The sequence below is a fragment of the Ursus maritimus genome, unplaced genomic scaffold (assembly GCF_017311325.1).
Source record: "Ursus maritimus isolate PB19 unplaced genomic scaffold, ASM1731132v1 scaffold_35, whole genome shotgun sequence".
NCBI classification, from domain to species: domain Eukaryota; kingdom Metazoa; phylum Chordata; class Mammalia; order Carnivora; family Ursidae; genus Ursus; species Ursus maritimus.
Genome location: NW_024426119.1, coordinates 10,558,381 through 10,583,558, shown reverse-complemented (window position 1 = coordinate 10,583,558; position 25,178 = coordinate 10,558,381). Strand labels below are relative to the sequence as shown.

At 36.9% G+C, this 25,178-nt stretch overlaps 1 protein-coding gene and 1 pseudogene across 1 annotated transcript in view; both read left to right on the top strand.

Annotated features, from left to right (window-relative positions):
• Positions 1–25,178, top strand: part of SPG11 (SPG11 vesicle trafficking associated, spatacsin) — a 79,508-nt gene that overhangs the window by 17,079 nt on the left and 37,251 nt on the right. Inside the window, exons 8-20 of the mRNA XM_008702139.2 lie at positions 4,851–4,983; positions 8,839–8,994; positions 9,415–9,590; positions 11,899–12,075; positions 12,899–12,970; positions 13,254–13,381; positions 13,704–13,879; positions 14,573–14,786; positions 17,600–17,803; positions 19,503–19,609; positions 21,661–21,806; positions 22,809–22,970; positions 24,975–25,041. Of these exons, the coding sequence (XP_008700361.2) occupies positions 4,851–4,983; positions 8,839–8,994; positions 9,415–9,590; positions 11,899–12,075; positions 12,899–12,970; positions 13,254–13,381; positions 13,704–13,879; positions 14,573–14,786; positions 17,600–17,803; positions 19,503–19,609; positions 21,661–21,806; positions 22,809–22,970; positions 24,975–25,041 (1,918 nt within the window). The remainder of the gene's footprint in view (positions 1–4,850; positions 4,984–8,838; positions 8,995–9,414; positions 9,591–11,898; positions 12,076–12,898; positions 12,971–13,253; positions 13,382–13,703; positions 13,880–14,572; positions 14,787–17,599; positions 17,804–19,502; positions 19,610–21,660; positions 21,807–22,808; positions 22,971–24,974; positions 25,042–25,178) is intronic.
• Positions 5,287–7,080, top strand: LOC103673522 (annotated as a pseudogene).

Sequence of the window (25,178 nt, the reverse complement as noted above, 5' to 3'; positions counted from 1 at the left end):
CTTTTTCTTGCTGGTTTGTAGTTTGTATGTTGGGTGTATTCTAGATACTAATTCTTGGTTGTAAGTGAAGTGAATATATTCTAATGTGTGGCTCATCCTTTTACTTTCTTTGTGGGGTCTTTGATTTTAATGTAGTTCTGAATTTTAGTGTAGTTTCATTAATCAGTGTTTTCCTTTCTGCATGTAATTTGTGACTTCTCCTATCCTTAAGTCATGGAGATGTTCTTATATTTTTTCCCAAGTGTTAAAAATATGACTTTGACAATTAAGTTCTTTTCCATTTGGAACTTATATTTATGCATGGTATAAAGTAAGGACTTATTCCCTCCCCTCAACCCCTGCCCTGTATTGATAACCATTTGTCTCAGAACCATTTTTTTCCCTAAAGTTCTTCATTTTACCACTATATGAAATCTCTGTGTGTCAAGTTTTTATATACGCATGAATTTGTTTCTGGGCTCTATTCTGTTCCATTGGTCTTTGTCTGTCCTGGGGCAGTTCCACTCTGTCTTAATTATAAATCCCTCCTTTATTATTGTTCAGGAATGTCTTTATTATTCTCTCTCCCTTAACTCTCTTCCCTCCGTTTGGATCAGCTTGTCAAGTTTCATGAAAAACTGTTAAGTTTTTTTATTAGAATTAAATCTATATATCAAGTTGGGAAGAATTGACATCCTTAGGATATTTAATATTCCTATCCATAAACAAAAACATATTTTTTCATATCTTCGTTAATGTCTTTCAATGAAACATTACAAGTTTTACAATTTTTCCATTAAGAGCTTAACATCTTTTGTTAGTTTTATTTTTAGTTTGGATATATATTTATATTTAAGTACTATATGTTTAAATATAGTATATGTTTATATATATTTTAAAACTATATTACATATTGCTATTATAAATGGTATATTTTAAGTTACATTTTGTTTATTACCAGTATAAAGAAATACTATTTAATTTTTATACATTGATTTTTGTATCCAGCAAATTTGTTAAATTTTATTAATCCTAATAATTTGTTAGATTTTCTTGAAGTTTTTATATATTTAATGTACAATAACATCAAAGTAATATAATTTTGTTTCTTCTCTTCAAATCCTTATTCTTTTTACTTTTCCTTATTTTGCTGCTGGGACCTTTAGCATAATCTTACTCAGAAGTAACAGTGGGCATCCTTATCTTATTCCTGATTTTAAAAAAGAATACCTGTAATATCTACCTATTAAAGTATGTGTCAGTGCACATGCACTCATGTATATTAAGAAAATCTTTATGCGGCACCTGGGTGACTCACTTGGTTGAGCATCTGACTCTTGATTTTGGCTCAGGTCATGATCTCAGGGTTATGATCTCAAGCCCTGCATTGGGCTGCATGCTCAGCAGGGAGTCTGCTTAAGATTCTCTCTCCTCCTTCCTCTGCCCTCCCTCCCCCACCTCTCTCTCACTAAAAGAAAGAGAGAGAGAAAGAAAGAGAAAGAAAAAGAAAGAAAGAAAGAGAAAGAAAGAAAGAAAGAAAGAAAGGGGGAAGGGAAGGGAAAGGGAGGGAGGAAGAAAGAGAGAGAGGGAAAAGAAAGAAAAGGGAAAAGAGAAGAGGGAAGAAGAAAGAGAAAGAGAGAGAGAGAAAGAAAATCTTTATAAGATTAAGTTCTCCTTTTTTCCTGGCTGTGAAATATTTTTTAAAATCATGAATGGGTTTTGAAATTATATTGAAAACTTGTTCTAAATCAATTGATACAATCATATGAATCCTCTCTTTTCATCTGTTACTGTAATAAAGCACATTAATCAGTTTTATTTTTGTGAAATAAAACATGTATAAAAAAAGTGTACAGAATATATATACAGTTTAACAAATAATTACAAAGCAAAAACTCCTGTAACCACCAGACAGGTCAAAAAATAAAACATTACCAGCTCTCCAGGAGCTCCTGTGACCTCTGGTAGTTTGGATATTAAATATTCAGTTTATGTTCTTTTGGAGGATATTCTGGGAAACATAATATACATATTTAAATTATTGAATCCAAAGTTCCTAACTTTACTCTTCTGGATAATACAAGTCAATTGAATGCTTTAACTTTATTTACTTTTCCCCTACTTAAGTTACTGTTGTGTTTAATTTTTTTAACCGCAGTAGACATCATTATTATGTATTTAGGTTATTTCTTTTTACACAGGTATGAAACATTTTCTTTGCTCTTCGTTTCTTCTCACATTTTAGGCCTTCCCTCTGCCTAGAGTGTATCATTTAGAATCTCTTTGAGGAACTGACTGGTGCTGAACTCTGTTTTTACCTAACTAATAATATCTATTTTGCTGCCATTTTTGAAAGATATTTTGAGAGGTATGGAATTGTAGGTAGGTAGTTGTTTATTTCAGAACACTCATGATCACTTTCTACTGTCTTTAAGAAATCAGCTGTTATTTCTTTGAGGGAAATTTAGTTTTTTCCCTTCAGGCTACTTTTGCAATCTCTTTGTTTTTAGTGTTCTCCAGTTTGCGATTTTATGTCTCACTAATGAGTCATGGTCTTTACTTGGAAAAATATTGGTTTGATACCAATTCTTTAAAATTTGTTGAGATTTCATTTCTAGCCTACTAAGTACTCAGTTTTTGCAACTGTTCCATGTGCTTGAACATTGAATATGTATTTCCCCCCCACATGTGTGAAGTCACAGTGGTTCTTCAATCAGAAGTAGTTAGACTTGGGACGCCTGGGTGGTTCAGTCGGTTAAAGTGTCTGCCTTCAGCTACAGTCGTGATCCCGGGCCCTGGGATCAAGTCCCGCATAGGGCTCCTTGCTTGGTGCGAAGCCTGCTTCTCCCTCTGCTTGCTGCTCCGCCTGCTTGTGTGCTCTCTCTCTGGCAGATAAATAAAATCTTAAAAAAAAAGAAGTAATTAGATTTTACATACTTCCCTTATTTCCCTTATTCTCTATGAGTCTTTGTTATATTGTAGATAATTTCTTCATATCTCTCTTCCAGCTCACCAGGTCTCTTTTCAGTTATGTCTAATCTATTATTAAACACATCCTTTGAGTATCTAATTTCAATTTTTTATTTTTTTATTTCTAGAATTACTATTTCTTCATTTTTTTTTAAGATTTTTATTTGAGAGAGAACAAATGGTGGGGTGAGGCGGAAGTCATTTGAGATTGGAGGGGATTCCTTTAACCATATTTCTTTTTAAAGATTTTATTTGAGAGAGAGAGCATGAGCAGGGGGAGGGGCAGAGGGAGAAACAGACTCCCCCCCACCCCCAGCAGGGAGCCAAACTCTGGACTCTTTGGGGCTTGATCCCAGAACCCAGAGATCATGACCTGAGCCGAAGACAGCTGCTGAACCAACTGAGCTACCCAGGCACCCCGGTCATTGTTTTTAAATATTTATTTTGAGAATTTTCAAATTTACAGAAAAATTACAAAAAATAGTAAAATGAACATCCAGTTACCCTTCACCATTCACCAGCTGTTAACATTTTGCCACAAATGTCTTGACTGTGTACTTTTTTATTTTTGCCAAACTATTTAAAAGTTACTTCGTAACTCTTTAAGTACTTTGGCATATATCTTGTAAGAACAATAATATTCTTATTTAATCATATACAGTTCAGTCTGACCTCCCACCAACCAGAGCAAAGGCAGTTTTTTGTTTGTTTGTTTTTTTAAATGGTCTGCTTTGGGGGTAGTTTTTCTAGTTTATCTGTTTTTGGACAGTGTCACCTTGCATGGACCCTAGGTTTATCCTCTTCTCCTCCATGTATCACTTCCACCATTACCTCTCACCTCAACCTGTCTGGTCTGTTAACACCCAGAACTTCAAAGTGTGGTCCCCAGACTAACAGCATCACCATCACCTGGAGATTTATTAGAAGTACAGATTTTTAAGTCCTACCCCAGACTTACTGAATCAGAAACTCTGGTGGCAGGGTTTAGCAATTTACATTTAAACAAACTCTCCATATAATTCTTAGGCACAGTGCTTTAAGGTAGGATTGGTAAACTTTTTCTGTGAAGAGCCAGATAGTAAGTATTTAGGGTTTACAGGTAGGTTTCTATTGCAACTGCTCAGATTTGCCATTGTAGCCATTGGCAACATGTAAATGCATGGGGGAATGGGTGTGGCTGTGTTCTCTTAAAACTTTATTTACGAAAACAGGCAAGGGCTGAATTTGGTTGATGGACCTTAGTTTTCCAACCCCTGCTTTAGGCCATCAGAAAGATGCAGAATCCTTCAGATAGCAGTTGGTTTTAGAGCTGTTACTTTTCTGGATTTGTCTTTGTTTTCCTCATTTTTATCATGGGAGGAGTTTTGTTTGTTTGTTTCCAGCATTTAAAGATTGTGTGTGTGTGTGTGTGTGTGTGTGCGCGCGCAAGAGAGTAAATCTGATTTTTAAGTGTTTAAGTGATTTTTAAGCTATATGGAAAGCTTCCTCAAGATGCCTAGTCAGAAATGGCAATCTGTTTTTAGCCTGCTTTTTCAGTGAACTTTATATCATACTGCTTTAACATTTTAATTCACATGGACTCTAACTTACCTGTAATGATGCTCCCCAAGTGCCTAGCGTTGAGTAGTAGTAGAATTACAGATGGTAGATTTGGAAGTGTTTTCTAGTCTAACTTCCTGTTTCTACTGAAGCGGAAATTGATATTCAGAAAAGTTGGAGACTTGCCCCAGATTTCATAGTCATGGTCAGAATCCTCACCAGAACCAGGGTACTGCTGCAAGATAGATAGCCTTGTGTCTCTTGCAGTCGCAGTGCATTAAGTTCTAAAGTTAAAAAAGTAAAAAATCTGTGTCCCCAGTTTTTTCCTATTGTAATTTTTTTCTGATCTTCTCCTGTTTCAGGCTGGGATAGAAAATCATCAGCTGGACACAGTAGATTTCTTTTTGAAGAGCAAAGAAAATCTTTTGAATCTGTCCTCAAAATCTTCCATACCTGATCAGCTTGATGACTTTCCATCTCATTTGTATTTAAGAAGTAAGTGGAAAAAGCTTCTACATTTGTATTTATCATTTTATCTTTTTAGTCACTTTCATATTATTGCTGTGCTTTCTGACGACTGATAGACTTGCCAAAACTCAGTCATGACATTTTATATACTTTGTGGAATTTTGAGGGAGTTGTAAGAATCTGTAAATGTTCTCATTCAAAGTAGGGGTATTTATTGTTCATATCCTGTACTGTGCTTTGTATTTTCAGTATGCAAGGAATTTTACTCAAAAGAGAATAAAATTCATTTGCAAAATTGCCCACTCTTGCAACTATCTGAGATATTTAGTGATGGCTGAGTTGTGGGTTGAGGCTTGTTATAAAAATTTTTAGCCTAGGGGCGCCTGGGTGGCTCATCTGTTAAGCGTCTGCCTTCTGATCCCAGGTTCCTGGGATCAAGCCCTGCATCGGGCTCCCTGCTTGGCAGAAAGCCTGCTTCTCCCTCTCACACTCCCCTCGCTTGTGTTCCCTCTCTTGCTGTCTCTGTCAAACAAATAAAATCTTTAAAAAATTTAAAATGCGCTTTAACATCTATAGAGGTGATCATATGATTAAAAAAAAACAAAACAAAATTTTAGCCTACAGGCTCCTGGGTGGCTCAGTTGGTTAAGTGTCTTCCTTCAGCTCCAGTCATGATCTCAGGGTCCTGGGATCGAGTCCCGCATCAGGTTCCCTGTTTGGTGGGGAGCCTTCTTCTCCTTCTACCTGCCACTCCCCCCGCTTGTGCTCTCTCTGTCAAATAAATAAAATCTTTAAACTTTTTTTCAGCCTAATTTTTCAGCTTTTTTGCTATAATACCAACACTTCTCTTTAAGGTTTGGCTTTCCTATTTAATAAACTGGAAACCTAGTTTTTATTCTTGGACCCGGAAGCCATGTGCATCCTTGCTTTAGAGGGATAGGGTAATAAAGTATGTTTTTCCTTATGCATAGAATTTTATAATCTGCCTTTTTTTTTTCACTTGATGATATATTTTAGACCTCTTTCTTGTTAACAGATACACTTTTTATTTGTGGTAGTATAGAATTTCATTGTATGGGCTATACCATAATTTACCTAACTGTACTTCTGTAAGACATTTAGATTGATTCCAACTTTTACTCTTGTTGGTAATGTGCTATAAATTGTGTGTGTGTATAATTTCACATATGTACAATTATTGAGATAAATGTGTAGATGTGAAATTTCCAGGTCAAAGAGACAAACAATTTACTTTTTTTTTTTAAAGATTTTATTTATTTGAGAGCGTGTGAGCCAGGGGGCGCGGGAAGGAGCGGGTCTTAATTAGAGAACACGTGACCTGGGTAATAGCAGATTTTTAGATCCAAGTAACAAAACTTCCTTTAAGTTTGATCAGTTATGGAAAGAAGCAAGTGACCCAGAGAACGTAGATGGAGGTCTGAACTCTTGGAGAGAATCTTGTGACAGTGCTTTAAGGGCCTATGTGAAAGATCATTATTCCAACAGCTTCTGTACTGTTTATGCTAAAACTATAGATGGGCTGTTGCAGACCATCACTGCATATATTGAAAAACCACCAGTTTTAGCTTAAAAACCTCTGGAATGGTTGTTGGAGATCAGAGTGGAAGTTCACTGTCACACCACCTACAGCCCAGGTGGTCGGAGTACTTAAGATTCAGGTTCACTGCTATGAAGATGGCAATATTCAGTTGGTTAGTCATAAAGATGTGCAGGATTCAGTAACCATTGCAAATGAAGTCCAAACTGCCAAGGAGTTTATTAAAACCATAGAGCATGCAGAAAACGAATACCAGACAGCATTTAGTGAAAACTGTCAGACAACGTCATCACCACATTTAAGGCCTTGCGCTGGCAGCTTCCAGTTACTTGCACCAAAATTGACTGGAACAAGATACTCAGCTGCAAAATTGGTAAAGCAATGCAGAATGCTTAAAGGCTGAGTGTAGGATTCTTTGGAATGTGGAAAGAAAGGATTCAATACGTGGTCATATGATAAGTGATTTATAAACGAGAGTGTTATTTTGATTAAAAAATAGTTCAGGGGCACCTGGGTGGCACAGCGGTTAAGCGTCTGCCTTCGGCTCAGGGCGTGATCCCGGCGTTATGGGATCGAGCCCCACATCAGGCTCCTCCACTATGAGCCTGCTTCTTCCTCTCCCACTCCCCCTGCTTGTGTTCCCTCTCTCCTTGGCTGTCTCTATCTCTGTCAAATAAATAAAATCTTAAAAAAAAAAAAATAGTTCAAGAAGCAGCTGGCTGGCTCAGTTGGTAGAGTGTGCGACTCCTGGTCTTGGGTACGAGCCCCACATTGGGTGTAGAGATTACTTGAAAATAAAAAAATTTTAAAAAATTCTTTTTTAAGATTTAAAAAAATGTATTTGAGGCAGAGAGACCCCCCCCCCCCCCCAAATATTTAAGTGTATTTTCCTAGGGCTTTCAAAGTTAACAGATTTTCTAGCCTTACGGAATACTGTTGAACCTATAACATCATCTTGATTCTTTTGTGTTCTCTGCCTTGTAATTTTCTATTTTCACTATATCTACTAGTAAATTTTTTAATCTGCCACATTTTATGATGGTGAGAAAGATCTATCCTGGAGTCATTTTAATGTTTAGAAAATTTTCCTAGCCATGAAGTCCTGTTACTGATACAGACAGGTAATATGCTCAGTACTTTTCCACCCCTGTCCTTTGAAGCACTTCTGGTACTTCGGTGGTTTTTACTCACCTACCAATAGCCAAAGAGGGTATGCTACAAACTAGCTGAATGGAAGACACACTTGTCCTTCTCCACCAACTGCCTTGATTAGCGTTTCTTACATCTCATAACTGTAGTTTTCAAAAGTTGGGGTTGGGCTTTTCAGATCCTTTTACGGGGACAAGGAAGTTTTCTGGAAATTCCATTATAGCCACTTCTCTGCAGAAGTTGTTTTTACATCCAAGCAGGGAACCACATTCCCTGAACGTGGTTTTTTTCTCTTCCCTCGTTGTCTCCTTCCCATCTATTACCATTATAGTTACAGACATCTGCATCTTTAGAAGAGTTTTACCCGTTTATTCGTATTATTTATTATTCAAGACATGTTAGGGATGTAGTAGAGTATAAAACTTGGAAAATGCAGATGTCGAAGGAATCATAGGTATTTTGTGCTTTAATACTTTGTGGCAGGATTGAACTATAAGCAGATGAATCAAACAACTATGCAAATCCCAAACAAAAACTAAAAATGAACCAGAGTGAAAAGGATATGTTCCAGGTAGGATCTTTCTCTTGTAACCTGTTATTTAAGGGAATACTAGTGGTTTGTTCTAAATAGGATGTAAAACGTATTCCAAATTACTCTTCCTCAGTCCTGCCTGCCAAGAACTCAAATGTAACTCAGAATGATATTTTGGCGGGTCTGTGTGTGATCTCAGAACACACAGGCGACATAGGTATGGTGTGACAGCTGGTTACGATGGCTTCATTTACATTGTTTATACTTCTGTGCCCGGGCCTCAAGGGAAGGTCAGTTTTTAAAAAACCAAGTAGTGTCTTCCTCCCTGTCTCCAAATGCATGTGAAAAAAGAAAGGTGTTTGTGCTTCAGCTTTGTTTTTACTCAGTAATACAATTAAGCAAGTTTGTTTCCAAGTGACCTGTTGAGCTGTGTAAGCATTTTTATTTCAAATAAAATATGTTTGTACTATGTGTGTCATTCATACTACCCATTCATACCACCCTATGCTCTCTGTCACGTAGTCCAATATACCAGTTTTGTTCTTTAAAAAAAAAAAAAGTATTGCCACATGGTATTTTTGGATATGTTAGTTTTATTAGGAGTATACTGATGCTCATGTTAATTTCTTTGGTTCTTTCCCAGATGTGGAAAAGCTTACACCAGCGTTGGATTTACTTTGCTCAGCAATCAGAGAAAGTGATTCTGAAACCCAGAGCAAACACTTTTCAGAACAGTTGCTTAATCTTACACTGTCTTTTCTTAACAAACAAATAAAGGAACTTTTTGTTCACAATGAAGGTAAGAATAGCAGCAAAGAGGGGTTCAATTGCCCTATTCCTGTGTCAGGACAGAGATACAAGTGGTCCTATTGCATGAGAGAGCGTGAGCTGGTAGAGTGCTATTTACTAAAGCTGAGAGAAGTCAATGTATCATTGAGTGAGTGACATGGGTTCAAATACTGGGAAAGTTGACAGAAAGGACCAATCATTGTGAAAGGGTTATATTAAAATACAGAGCTACTTGTGACTAGGAAAAAGCTCAGATTTTTTTGTCTGAAATTTGAAAACGCTGAGTTTAAATTTTGGCATTTTCTAGAATCTTTATAATCATAACAGCTTATAGTTTATTCCTTCTCTCTAGTTCTTGCTCTCTATGTATATGTATACACACACATATATTTTTGCATATATGATATTGGCAAATTGGTGTTTTCCATAGAACTAGATGAACATCTACAGAAGGGAGTGAATATTTTGACCAGCTACATTAACGAACTTCGAACCTTCATGATAAAGTTTCCGTGGAAGATAATAGATACAGTAGATGAATATGATGTAAATGAAAATGTTCCCAAAGTAAGAGAGAGCAATATATGGGAGAAACTCAGCGTTGAGGTAAATATGAGCAATCATCACTTCTTTTATTTGCCAGATTTAGAGGATCTGAGAAAACAAACAATTTAGAATCTTAACTTGTGACTCAGAATCTTTGGCAAGGGTTTAGGTTTTACAGATTTGGAGATCTCTGGACACGACTTCAGATTTTTGTCTACAAGCTTCATTTATTTGGAACACAGATAGGTTCCCTCTTAATGCCAGATCTGCCCACTTGCTTCCGGTGACAGGCATCCAGCCCCAAACCCATGTGCAGTGGCACAATCTTAACACTTCCTCAGTGGTTGGGGCCTGGTGCTTTGGACTTAAGCATTCTGCCTGATAAATCAAATTGCTGCTGCTGGTTTGATCTTAGGAAACTTTTATTTTATGCCATTATGTCTTGGAAGTATACTCCGTTTGAGTTCTCAGATTCTAGTTAAGATATCTTGCCAGTTACATTTTCTGTGCTCACCTGTTTGCTCGTTCATTCGTTCTTTTTTTTTTCTTTTTAAAATTTTATTTATTTAACAGAGAGACAGCCAGCGAGAGAGGGAGCACAAGCAGAGGGAGTGGGAGAGGAAGAAGCAGACTTCTAGCAGAGCAGGCAGTCTGATGTGGGGCTCAATCCCAGGACCGTGGGATCACACCCTGGGCTGAAGGCAGACGCTTAACAACTGAGCCAGTCAGGCGTCCCTGCTTTTCTTTTTATAATATAAGTCTGTACAACCAAACTTTGTTGCCCTCTTGATGACTGGGGTCTGTAAGAATCCCTCCACCCACATGGAGAGTATTGACTTTAGAAAGACAAAGACCCTATACACAAGTAATGAATCATGGAACTTTACATCAAAAACTAGGGATGTACTGTATGGTGACTACCATAATATAATAAAAAATTATTATAAAAAAAGGGGGACAGATATGTTAAAAAAAAAAAAAAAAAAAGACCGAAATAGCTTAACCCAGATGATAATACTCAGTAGGGATTGAATGGGATAAGTTTGACAGACGGGTAAGTTCACAGGATCCTGGGGTGGAGGAATGGGGAAGTACCTGGCATGACTGCATTTTCTGTATTTCTCATTCTTGAGCCAAAAAATTACTTGGTTTTCCCTCTACCTTTTTTGGCTTCTCTTTTCCAGTCTCCTTTGCATGTTTTACTTCCTGTTTTCCCTCTTTAATGTGCTTCAAGGTGCCATCCATGGTCCTCTCTCTTTTGACTCAAAATAATCTATTTTTAACTTTTTGGAAGTTGTAGTCTACTTTGATGAAAGCTGTGGACTCTGTCTCCAAAACATGTTTGTGAATGTACACATGTACACATACATACAATTTTGCACATGGCTTCATGGGATTTATAGACCCTTCAAAAGCCCCAGGTTAGGAATGTCTTTTTCAGTTCTGTGTTGGGTATAGGTCTTAAGTATAGGTCTTTATTTCTTCTTACTAGTGTAGTAACCTAATGCCTTACTGTCTTAAGCTTGAACCCCTTTCAGTCCATTCTCCACATTGCTGCCTAAATATTCTTCCTAAAATATATATCTGATTATATCACCTTTTGCTTTTAAGATCCTTCAGTGTCTCTACATAAATTTTAGGATAAAATCCATCTCCCATGTATAACGCCCTACGTGACGGAACCTCTGCTTTTCTTTCAGGTCTCATCTGCTACTCTGTCTAGCTTTTTCTCCAGTTAAATTATGTAATTTGGAGGTTCCTAAAGACTGATAATGTATGCCTTTGTATATAATGCCTCTTTTTTTTTTTTTAAGATTTTATTTGAGAGCGTGTGCACATGCGAACACAAGCAGGGGAGAGGGGCAGATTCCCCACTGAGCTGGGAGCCCAGGACCCTAAGGTTATAACCCGAGCTGAAGGCAGATGCCCAGCTGAGCCATGCAGGCTCCCCCATAGTCCCTCTTTTTGGAACACTTGTCCTCTTTCCTCAATATATGTATATAACATTTGCCTTTTAATTTCACCTTATTAGTCTTGTCTTCTCTGCTAGGAAACCTTTTCTTTTTTATTCCGCCTTTTATTTAGCTGCTCCTCTTCTGGATCCTCCTGTCTAGCACCTTGGGATACCTGTATCATTGCCTGTGTCATACAGGACTATACAATCCTTTATTTGTGTATTTTCTACTAGTCTAAAAGCAGGGTCTGTGTTTTGGTCAACTTCATCTCCCCTGTGCAAAGCCCCAATCTAGCAGCAGATTTTCAATAAAAGTCCATTAGGTGCTCAATAAATATATAAGTCCCATGTTGATCATCATAATAAGGAAATGAAAAGGAACTTAAAAGGCAAATATTTTCCTCCTTTTACTAGGAAGTTATTGCCAATGCTATTTTAAACAACAAAATACCAGAGGCACAGACTTTCTTCAGGATTAACAATCATTCTGCTCAAAGACTTGAGGAGCTGATTAGAATAGGCCTGAATTTGGTATTTGACAGTTTGAAAAAGAACAATATAAAGGAAGCCTCTGAACTTTTGAAGAACATGGTGAGTTGCATCATCAGTTTGTCTGATCTTCAAGTCTCTAATGTAAGAATTTAATACAGTTTCTGGTTGATAGAAAAATTGACTTGTATTCATAGTTGTATCACAAACTAAGAAATTTATATAGCTTGTACTGGAAAATAATAATAGAAATGTTCTTCAGTACTGAGAACTTTTTTGAAGAGATTTTATCATTTGCTGTTAGACTTAGCACTTGTCTTGGAGGAGACAGTGCTTCTCCTAGAAGGCTTCACATGTCAAAGCATGCCCAGGGCTTCATTTTTAGGGGGACATTCTGGGTTGTTCGTGTGACCCCTTACATCTCCATTTGAACTTTCTAATGGCTTATACCTTGGCTTTGTGCTCCATGATTTTACTTCATTTGAGAAGGGGAAGGCCCAGAGGTAGGCCTCCTGGACTAAGCTGAGACCTGGCCCTAATCTGCGTGGTTGGGGTTTGCCCATGATAACCTTCTGGAGGTACAGAGGAGCGAAACTATGTAAGGGTTGTGGTTTGCTTGACTTTTGTTTTCAGGTGAATCATTATAGCAGATACCTATAGTTTTGGTCATACGGTCGCCTAGCATTACCTTAGGTTGGTTGGTCTATGTGCTGTGTTTGTTCTGGCGAAATAGCTAAGGACTTTAGGGATAGGCAGTAGGTATGTATGATAAATACAGAGAATGTTCTCAAGAGCAGAAAAGCTGTAGAATTCTAACAGGATACATGCCTGTAATAGAGTAGTTTTTTATCCAATATATATTCATGTTTAAAATAGCCCTGTTACAAAATGTAAAGGTTTTGAAAATTTTCTCTGTTTACTGTAGGGCTTTGATGTAAAAGACCAGTTGCTCAAGATATGCTTCTATACAACTGAGACAAACATACGGGACTTTTTGGTAGGTAAGGGTGAGGCTATGTAGTTTACATCTTCTAGTAAACCTTGGTGAGACTCCAAAATGAATTATTTTAATATTCAGCTACTATCTAGTATGTAAAATTATGAGAACTCTTTTGTATTTTTTAATGATTGTTTTGTATTTGTGGTAAAAAAAATTTGTGTGAATTTATATATGCCTCAGAAATTCAAAATACAATTGTTAAATGGCATTTAATCTCATGACATTTGTTTTGCAATTGTGCTTGATTTTTGTGAGATCACTAATTATTTTTTTATTCAAGGTTGAAATTTTAAAAGAAAAAAATTATTTTTCTGAAAATGAAAAAAGAACTATAGACTTCGTGCATCAAGTTGAGAAGTTTTATTCAGGACGTTTCCAAGAAAATGTGCAGATCCAGTCCTTTGCCAGGTAGTCTCGTTAGCCCACTTTTGATAATATGGAAAAAATACTGTGGACAGTGTCTAGTTTATAATTGTTAGTGAGCACAGATTTTTTTATGTGGAACTGAACTTACATTCTCTATGAAGATAAAACTTGTATCACCAGAGAGGATTCAGGAATTTCCTGTCATTTCCATATGTGTATAATCACATATATATTTCTAAGATAATAAATACAAAAATGAGAGTATTGAATTATGTGTTCATTAGAAGAGTAGAAGTTCATGAACAGATAAAAAGGAATGATGTTTTTCTCCCCAGAATTAAAAACATTTATATCACCATTGTAGGTGTTGGATAAAGGAACAGGATTTTTTCAAGCACAAATCTGTTTTGGACTCACTCCTGAAATATGATCCTAAAGATAAATTTAACAAACAGGACCGTAGAGTTGTGTTAAATTGGGCTCAGTGGTGGAATCAACTAACACAAGAGTCCATCCTTCTCCCCAGGATAAGTCCAGAAGGCAAGTGTGAAAGAACCTAAAATCTAACATACTGAATAAGGGTTAAAGTAGGCATTGGTAATTGAATAGTTTCATGAATCTCCATTTTAGAATTTCTTTTGGAGGAAAAATAGTTGCTTTAAAATGCAAGTTATTGCATTAAGACCTCTTTCTTATCTCAAGATTTTGTAACAGATTTATAATGTGATACTGGAAGAGAAAAGCCATATGGTTCAGTGAATTGAGATTTCAAGGCTAAGAATTCTCAGCCTCAAAGTGACATCTTTGTTTTTCCAAATAGTTTTCATGTTTCTTCTTGTATAAACCAAGGATCTGTATCGCACCAGGGCTCTGGGGAACAAACAGTGGTAATTCATAGAATGTTAAATTCATGTTTACTGTTACAGCCAAAGTTTTTATTAAGGAAAAGAAAAGGGAAGAAGAGGCCTGGAAGAATAAGTGAAATACACAGCTGATTTCCAAGTTTCATTTAACCACTGTAGTAATGAGAAGCAACATTCAGCTCTTCTTTCAGCCAAAGTATTGATTATGAAATGAGCATGAAAGAGGAAAATAGTAAAAGAAGCAGAGGGCCTGAGTAATTCATATGTTATATAAATGTGCAGATCATCATATCTAGTCAGTTAGTGTTGAGCTATGTGTCAATAATCATAATTCATTGCTATTTTAAAGTGTATTTTATTCTTAATGCAGAATACAAATCGTATTCTCCTGAAGCCCTCTGGAGCTATCTTACAGCTCGCCATGACTGGTCAAGCATTATCTTGTGGATTGGAGAATTTCAGACTCAGAACAGTTGTGCTTCGCTTCAACAGAACAGATGGCCCCTTCTGACCACTGATGTTATCGATCGGCATACTTGCTGCAACAACTATATGAGGAATGAAATTTTAGATCAGCTGGCCAGGTATTGTAACTGCGGGGATGAATACAAGAAAGGGCAATAAAAAATAATGGTGTAATTTTTCCTCTGAAATGCCATAAATCCAAAGCCATGTCATTGGGATCGAGCCCCACATCGGACTCCTCTGCTGGGAGGCTGCTTCTTCCTCTCCCACTCCCTCTGCTTGTGTTCCCTCTCTCGCTGGCTGTCTCTCTCTGTCAAATGAATAAATAAAATCTTAAAAAAAAAATTAATTAAAAAAAATAAAGTATTCAGAACTATAAGGGTGTTATCATCTATTGAGGTTTTGAACTAAAGAGAACTTCTCAATTAAGAAATTAGTGAGGGGAAGTAGCTCTTGAAGTGATGAGTGGAGACTTTAAAATTTTAATCCATTGCTAAAAATTATAATTGTTAGGTTGAAACGTGCGAACTTGCCATTTATGTGGGTCAGAAATGACTGAATATCAGCAAATCTCATAAGGCTAAACCTAATCTGTCTTTCCAAGCTATAAACATAATATAAGGAGACCATAACATATATGTTAATTTTTAAGTTTCATAAAGTTATTCCCCGTGTATTTATTTTATTGTATATTTTTTTATACTTATTGTGAAAGTATAGCTGTATTGTCCTACCCAACTTGAAGATGTGGAGAGTGAGATCTAGAGAAGAGCTTTGTCCCAGCCAGTTACTTACAGACTTCAGTTCTTTTACCCCTAACTTTCTATTCGCTGTTCTTTGCATTACGCTAAATCCTTTTCTTGTTTATCAGAAGTAAAATTGCGTATAACTTGCATGCTTATCAAATATGTAGCTTAATATTTGATTGCTTACAAAGCTAGTATATGTATGATTTAACATGAATTATGACATTAAGGAATTAATGAGATCTATAGTAACAGATTAAAGGGAAAAAATCTCTGATACAGAGTGTTTGATAAAATTCAGCATCCATTTGTAATAAAAGCTACATATTAGCAAACTAAGACTAGACAAATTTCCTTAACTTGAAAGGGCTATCTAAAAATATCTTCTAGCTGACATTATGCTTGATGGTGAAACATCACAAACATTTTCTTTGATTTGATCCAACACAAACCTGTCATCGATTCTTCCCAAGTTGATCTTTAGATATAATGCAATCTCAGTAAAAATCCCAGCAGGTTTTCTTATGGATTTTAACAAGCTGATTGTAAGTTTTTATATGAAAATGCAGAGGGTCAAGAATAGCCCTGAAAAAGAACGTGCCCTACCAGATATAAAAGCTTATTCTAAAGCTGTAGCAATTAAGACAGTGGGAGTATTGGTTCAGGGATAGACAGACTGTGGAACAGAACAATGAGCATAAGAACAAACTTCTGCATGTATGCTCACTTTATATATGACAAAGGTGGCACTGCACAGTGGGCAAAGAACAGTGTTTTTGACAAAAGGTGCTGGGATAACTGGATAGCTATGTGGGGGAGGGGGGATTAAATTGGACTTTCTGCCTTCTATCATGTATACAATCAATTCCAAGTAGATCTCAAAACCTAAATGATACATGTGAAACTGTAAAGCTTTTAGAAGATGTAGAAGAGTATCTTCATGATCCTGGGACTAGGATATGCTTTCTAAATAGTTACTGATATCTAGAGAGCTGCCCAGCAAGAGTTGTGTCCCCTAGTGGAGAGTGTCAGCCAACCTGCAGTCATCCAGCACAGAGAGAGCCAAGGTATCCCCATCCTTTCTTTTTTTCTGACTCTTATCATCTGATGGTGGTTTCCCATAGGGTGAATCAAAATGGAAGCCTGAGGACACTGGAATCTTCTGTCCAGGTGATCCTCCAGGGATAGAGCACAGGAGAAGAGTAGAGCTTGGATCTGGAAGGGAAAGATATCAGGGCACATAGGCATTTCACGAAAGAGGAAGCACAAATGGAAATATAAATTTGGTTTACCAAAAATTGAGGAGCACCTGCAATGATCATCAAAGGTAGAGAGTGGATAAAGTATATTATAATCATACAGTGGACTATTATATAACAACGAAAAGGAACAAACTGTAGTCACAGGTATCAACATGGATAAATCACACAACATTGAATATAAGAAATAAGACTAAGAACAATATATCCAGAATCTGCCATTTATATATAAAGTTTAAAATAGGCAAAACTCAACCATACATTATTTGGGGTTACATACTAGGAGTGGGTAAAACTATGAATAAAAGTAGGGAATGGTTATTACAAAATCAGGATAGCGGTTACCTCTGGGGGACAAGCAGTGGGAATACACCAAGGGCTTCCAGGTACAATATTCTATTATCTGAGTGTTTCTTTAAATGCCACAGTATATATGTTCTATTATCCTTTATATGGTATATATACTTAACAGTAAATTTTTAAAAAATAATAGTTAAATGTAAATTTCTATTCTTGTTTAGTAGTTGGTCTAGTTAAATTATTCTGCTTTGGTTTTTTAAATGATTTTGTGAGGATATTTTGGAAATTCTCGGTGGTTAAAGCCTCTGGCTTCAAGAGCTAGCCACTGTTGCCACAGTGGATTGTACAGTTCCAGTCAAAACCACAAAAAAATGGAGATAGATTAGGTTTTTGAAATATTAAGAGAACTCTAGACTGTCATTACTATCTTTAAACATTAAAATGGTGCATGAACCTTCATCAGAAACTAGAAAAATATAGTCAGAACATCGTTATAGAGTGAGACTCGGCAGTCTTAATTTGTAAATCCTTATTTTTAAGTAGTTGAGACTTCAGCAATGGAAGTGGTTTGGTCTGCTCTGAATCTAGCGGCTTTGTAACTTGCCATCTCTGAAACCTGCCCAACAGGAATGGGATTTTTCTTAACTCTGAACTAGAAGACTTTGAACTCTTCCTGCTAAGACTGAACCGCATTGGGGGTGTGATGCAAGATGCTCTCCCCATTCAAAACTACAGATCCAAAGAAGGTTGGGATTTCCATTCTCACTTCATTCTCTATTGTTTGGAACACGGTCTGCAGTATCTTCTCTATGTCTATCTTGACTGTTACAAGTGAGTACTGAAAACTGATTTGTCTTTGAGCAGGTCTTCACGTTTCCTCTTTCCATACTACTTCTGAACATGACTTTTAGGAAAATACTGAACATTCACTTGAAGAATGCTGGTCTTTTTCAAGTAGTTCTCCCTCTCCCCTGCCAGCTCTAGCACTTGGTACCTTAGTTCCGTGTTGCCTTCAACTAAATGCTTACCATGTGCTTTTTGGAGATGTTAATCCTGTACATCTCTGTTAACCTTTTAAAAACTGGAGAGAATAAAATGAAAGAAATGCTATAGAAGTTTAAAAGAGAGGAAAATTCTAAAGTTAACTTGGAGTCCTTTGATATCTTCATTCCCAGACAAATGAATGTTAAACAACTTTGAATTCATAACCACTACAAGATATGTTAGATACGCTCTACAATTTAGATAGGTGAATGAATATACATCAGTACGTACCTGCCCAAGATCAGCCTGCAGAATCATCTGTGGCCACTGTGAATACTGTTGGGTCAGTAATACAAAGAATTGTAGTCTCTAATACATGAGAATACAATGTTCTTGGCACTAGTCTAAGTGCTTTATGTGCATTAATTCATCTAATACTCAACAAAAGTTCTATGAGGTGGTTACTCCCATTTCCATTCCACAGGTGAGGGGCCTGGAGTGTTGAGAGAGACTGTGCCTTACTTGAAGTGCACAGTTCTAGTGAATGGCACAGCCAGATTTCATTCTACTTAGGTTTGATTCCAGAGCCCACATTTATGTGCTAATGAGAACATTTTAATTTTATTTTGTGTATTAAAGACTAGGAATTCAAACAGATGATGTTTCTCCGGTTCATACCATTGAGGCTTATTTGGACACAGAAATTTTTTCCCCAAAGCTACTGGCTCTGAAGAGAAGATATCAAAGCCATATATTCAGGGGATGTATTCTGAGACTGAATTCCTCAGTCCTAGCTTCTGTAGTGTGTAAAACTTTTCAAAAACCTCTGAAGTTTGAAAATGCTAAAGAGTTTTTGATGTTTTAAAAAAAATACAGTAGGGGGTGCCTGGATGGCTCAGTTGGTTAAGTGTCTACCTTGGGCTCCGTGGTGGATGGAGCCTGCCATTGGGCTCCCTGCTCAGTGGGGAGTCTGCCTCTCCCTCTGCCCCTCCCCTCACTCATGCTCACTCTTTCTCTCTCTCTCAAATAAATTTAAAAAAAATACAATAGGGGCGCCTGGGTGGCACAGCGGTTAAGCTTCTGCCTTCGGCTCAGGGCGTGATCCCGGCGTTCTGGGATCGAGCCCCACATCAGGCTTCTCCGCTAGGAGCCTGCTTCTTCCTCTCCCACTCCCCCTGCTTGTGTTCCCTCTCTCACTGGCTGTCTCTATCTCTGTCAAATAAATAAATTCTTTAAAAATAAAATAAAATAAATACAATAAAATATAAAGTATCTGAAAGGACAAGGTGTCTGTTAATCTTATAGGGTTGGTAAAATTTCATCATGGAAGTAAACACATTATAAATAAAATTACCTGTCTCTAAATTTTTCTCTATTTCCAGATCATAAGGAATATATAAAGCACAACACAAGGAGTATATAATGTTACATTTACTTTTAATTCCAAAGTCCTTTTTAGATGCTCATTATCATCTGAGTATAAACATGGTTAAAATTGTCTTATCCTGTATATTAACCAGAATTTGTTCTTTTGTTTTATATGCAGACTTAGTCCTTCAAATTGTCCCTTTTTGGAAAAAAAAGAATTATATGAAGCTTACCCTTGGTTTGAATTTTTAGTTCAGTGTCGACAAGTTTCCAGTAATTTAACAGGTATGGGTGTATTGTATTAAAATACAAAATTTCTTTGGCTAGGGGTGCGTGGGTGACACAGTTAAGTGTCGGACTCTTGGTTTCTGCTCAGGTCATGATCCAGGGTCTAGAGATCAAGCCCCCCGTCAGGCTCTGTGCTCAGCAAGGAGTCTCCTTGAGAGTCTCTCTTCCTCTCCCTCTGCCTTCCTACTCATGCTTGCTCGCTCTTTCTTTCTTTAGGATAAATCAGTAATATTTTTTAAATTCTTTTTTTTTTTTAGCTAAATAACTGGTCTGTTGAATGGCATTTAATTTGTGAGTTCTATATAAATCACTTGGCTGTAGACAAATATCTGACTATAACTTAGGCTCAAGTTTTATTTAAGAAGCAGGAGACCAAAAATGTTCCCCTCTCGGCAGCCAAGAAAAGCCGAGATGGCATGTGTGCGTGTGTTCCCTTCCCCCTCAGCCTCATGCTCTGTTGTCTTTGGATATCTCTCATCTTACCAGTTTAACACAGGCTGAATTCCTGCTCTCTGGTAGATGGACACCCTTCTTCTGTGAAGAAGTGGTCTGTCTTCCAGGTGCCTCCCCTGAACACTTTAGTAAGTAACTCCATTTGGAGGGGGAAAAATGCACAGTATATGTGGGATTGTTGTCTTCTGCAGTGGAGCTACTGAAGGAGAATTTTGCTCCAGATAGAATCAAAAAAGCCCTGTCACCCCCATTCCCCCCAGCTTGAGGGCTTAGCTGGAATTATTCCAGAGATTCACTCCCGAAAGGGGACAGGCAGAGCCACTACACAGGCAAGAAATATCAACAGCTAATCTTTTACGGAATTCCTGGTTTTTTCCCAAATAAAGTATTTTTTCATAATGTGGACTGAGTTTTTTTTATTGTTTTGTTTTGGGTTTTTTGGATACAGATTATAAAATAATACATGTTTATTGTAAAGAAAAATTGGAAACCACAGACAACTATCTAGAAGCTAAAACTCCGCAGGTGGATAACCTAGGTAGATAATCATCCACAGGCAACTCTTGATATATTTTAATGTATTTTGTTCTGGGTATTTTCCCTATACTTTTTTTTTTTTTTAGCCTGGTCTATGTTATATTTCATTCATCCAACAAATATTTATTAAGCTCCCACATGTGACAGTCTCGAAGTACTAGGGATACAACTTTCTGAAACATCTATGTATTTATGTACTGCTTTTTTCACATAGTAATTATAAGAATTTTCCTGTGTTCTTAGAGACAATGACTATTTTATGTCTACATAATATTTCATCATATGTATGTACTGTTAACTAATGTACCGTTCTCTCATTTTTTGACACCGATGCTGTTCTCAATTTTTTTAATCATAAATAATAGTCTTGTGTATATTTGAACATAAAATTTTTGTCTTTGTTTCAGATTATTTCCTTATTACAGATAGGTTCCTGGATATGAAACTATTGGATCAAAGGTTATACACATTTTGAAGGTTCTTGCTATATGGCCAGATTGCTTTTCAGGGGAATTAGAGCATATTATCCCTAAGTCCCAGCTTCCTACATGCTTGAGGATGATTATTTTTTAAAAATCATTGCTGATAAGGAATATGCAGCATATAATTATTATTTTATTTTGCATTTCTTTATTGCTAATGAACTACATATTTTTATGTGTCAAACATTTATATTTCCTCCTTTGTAAATGGTTATTTACTTTGTCTGCTTACCTATTAGAGTCAGTATTTTGGGCATTGATTTGTATGAGCTCTTTGCTGAAGACATTAATCCCTAGGTTGTCATTTGCTGTTAATTTGTTATTTAAATTTCCCCCCTAGTTCATTACCACCTTTCAATTTTTTTCTATTTGTCTCAGTTTCAACACTTGTTTGTCTCAATTGTTTGGATAGAAGTTTTTATTTTATGTGGACAATTCATTTTTTTCCCTTTATGGTGTTTTCCTATTGCTTTTCATCTTAGAAAGTCCTTCTTACTGTGGATAAAGTTAAAAATTTTCTTCCTCAGAATTATGTAATTCTTTCTCTTGAGAAAAACCTACTCTTTCATTTTTCAGATCCCAAACTGATCTTCCAGGCTAGCCTTGCAAATGCTCAGATACTGATCCCCAGCAACCAGGCCAGTGTAAGCAGTATGCTATTGGAAGGACATACTCTCCTGGCCCTTGCTACCACAATGTATGCCCCTGGAGGTGTCAGCCAGGTATGGATAGCACTCTTACCTATTATGGCAAATATATATGGACTGTTTTTAAATGTAGCAGAAATATCTATGGATCTTCTAGACTCCTTTGATATTCAAATACAACCACCTACATAACTGTTTCATTTTATTAAAGAGCATAAAACAAGGATGAAGTTTTAAATTTTTGTTAAGTTGGAAGGGAACTAATATGTGGTCTAGAGATTTTTTTTACCTTTGTTTTCTAAACTTCAGATTTGTTTTCAGGATAGAATCAGGATCTGATTGCTCCTGGGAGTAACTATACTTTAGATGTGTGGCTTGGGAATTACTCTCTACTATTTGTACTCTTAGGCAAAAAGGAAATCATAATTTTTAGCTATCCATATAAACTCTTCTAAGGGACCCAGTGGGAATTTGCCCATCTGCTTTTTTGAAAGTACGTAGTATGCCTCATTATAGGGAACTTAAGAATGCTGCTTAACATCTAATCTTTAAAAGCTTCTTACTGATAATACCACCTCTTCCAGATTCTTATAATATATTTTAATTCATATGGTTATCTATGCCTCTGTTTTTAATCACCTGTCAGAAATTAGTCGTAGAAAAACTTGAGAACTGAGGGAGAAGGACCTACGTGGGAGTCATCTAGTCTAGTAGTTTTTTTTTCCCTTTAAAAATATTTACTACTTACTATTTAAATGTTTTACATATTTTAGTAGCAGAGCCTTTTTTCAAACAATATTTTCACGTATAGTTTGAAAACCACTAATGTAGTTGAACTTCCTAATTTTGTAGATGAGGAAACTGAGGCCTGCTGTTAAACATCTGGCCCAAGGTCACCAGCTAGTTTTTCTTAGAACCAGAACTAAAACTATTGGCTTCTGACTCCTTGACCAGTGTTTTTTTCACTACCATGTAGTTTTTCAAACTAATGTCTGTTCCACTCTTGTGAAAAAAAGACTAAATTTGGAGACGAGAAGAACCTTAACTCTGCACCATGTGATCTGTCTTTTTATTTAGGTTGTTCAAAATGGCGAAAATGAGACCTGTTTGAAGAAAGTAGATCCCCAGTTACTGAAGATGGCATTAACTCCTTATCCCAAGCTAAAAACTGCTCTCTTCCCACAGTACACTGCCTCTAATGTTCTGCCACCTGATATTACGCTTTACCACCTTATTCAGGTACAGTATTTAGGAGTATCAGTCACGGTTCAGCCAGGAAAACCGAAACCCACTCTGGGTCTTTCAAATGGAGGACACTGAACATAGGTAATTACTTACACAGTCATAGCAGAATGGGGAATCCAAACATGCGATGGTGAGACAACTCAAAAACCGACAAAGAAGGAAGCTGTCAACACCCCTAAAGCTTCATGAATGGTGCAAGAAGGTAGTGTTATTAGAACCCAGAAGCTGGACCTGTCTCTCTGGGAACTAAACTCATGACCAGGCTGCCTAGTGGGAGCTGGAGAAGTAGAGGGTGGAGCTGGAACCTTGGAGGAGATACCCCAGAAAACAAAGGAGGAGGAAAATATCCTGGTTTCTCTCCTCTTCCCACTTTTAATCTCCCATGTTGTCTCTCTTGGCTAAATTTATCTGGTAGCCAAAGGGCAAATGAGCTTAGGAAGTGTAGTTCTCTGCAGAACAGGGGAGAAAGATGGGAATGGATCCTCAAGCAGACGGACATTTGGCCAGCATGCTTGTCTGCTGCCTTCATCGAAAGCTACTTCATTCTATTCCTGATAACTTCTCGCTCTGTCTTCTCAATGCATAAGGCTATTTGCTTATTTAAATCAGTGCTTCTTAGCCTTTTTCAGGACAGAGATCTCTTTAAGAATGTGAGAGCTAGGAGTCCTCTACCCAGAAAAATTGCACATACGCGTATGATTTTGCTTCTATTTCAGAGGAATTCAGATTCCCTGAAACCTATTCAGGTCCCCTGTGATGAACACATTCTTTTGTTCATTTCTCATTTCAAAGGGCTTTTGCTTTTTTTCTCTGGGTGCACATACTCCCATAGTGTCCTGAATTCAACATAAGCTCTATAATCTATAAAGGTACAAAATCTCTCTAATGTGAACAGTCCTTAATTTATAGAGTAGTCCTACTCAAAAATGTGGTCCCCGGATGGCTGCCAGTCCATGAACTGCTTGTTGCTGGTATGTGATGACGTTAGGATCTTGCACTATTCTATAAATCTGTGTCATTAAGTACACTTTTCAGCTCAGCCGACTTTGTGTGTGTGTATGTGTGAGAGAGAGAGAGAGAGAGAGTGTTTGTGAATGTAGCAAGACACTCTGGAAGCAGGAAGCATTTAGCTGCATTTAAATTTATTGCAAGCTTCTCATCTCATTGCAGACCAGTAGCACCGCTATAAACTATATATGTGGATTATATAAATTGATTATATTGTTTCTCTACCCAAAGTGGATTCAATCAGCCTAAAACATAAGTGGTTTCAGGTTGTTCTTTGTTCTGTTTTCAAGTTGACCCATGCAGTTTTAGTCCTGTTACTTTACGAAAAGTAGTCCTCCTTCAATAGACCATAAATTCTCCTATAATTTTAAATCAAAGCTGCTCTTTCCTTAGCCACCCAAATCGTGACTTAAAGGTTTTTTTTATATTCTCCTTTGTCTTTCCTATCATCTGTTTACTGTCTTTGCTACATCTTTGACCTAGACAGATTTCAAACAGCCACGGCTCCCTGCTTTCAAACCTTACTCCACTCCTTTTTTGTTGGTGGTGGTGATTTGTTCATCACATTCCTCTAATGTTTGATCTACTTGTCTCCCTTTTTCCTTTCCAGACAGACCAGCTGTAGCTCACCTTGTCCTGTTTACATGGCAACATTGTCTAGTCTCTTAGTCCTCTTGGGTTTGGATTCCAAAAGCATTTCAAAAGTCCATTTTACATTATAATTGATGCGGCTTCAACCAAGAGAGTACACTTTGCAGACATAGTTTGAAGTGAGAAGAGTCTTTAAAAGGAACATACCTGGTTCTATTTTTATTAAATAGGAAAGTGTCTCATGCATTCTTTTTTTTTTTAAGCTGCAATCACAGAATTATGTCCAGAAAGATAAGGTTGGAGAAGGGAAGCAGACTACTTGTGAAGTCTTTTCATATAACTTTGTTTACTTATTTTAGAATCAATTAACTTTCAACTCTGACTTTTCTGCTTTTTCAGTCACTGTTGCCCTTTGACCCTAGTAGATTGTTTGGCTGGCAGTCTGCCAACACACTGGCTATAGGAGGTAAGTCATTCCAGGTACCTAGGGCTTTAGAAGTAAGTATTACAGCAGTGTTGACGGTAGACGTTAATGTATGTAAAACCAATCCAGTTTTTTTCACTGCTTTACATTTCAAAAATAAAGATGCATTCCAATGGAAA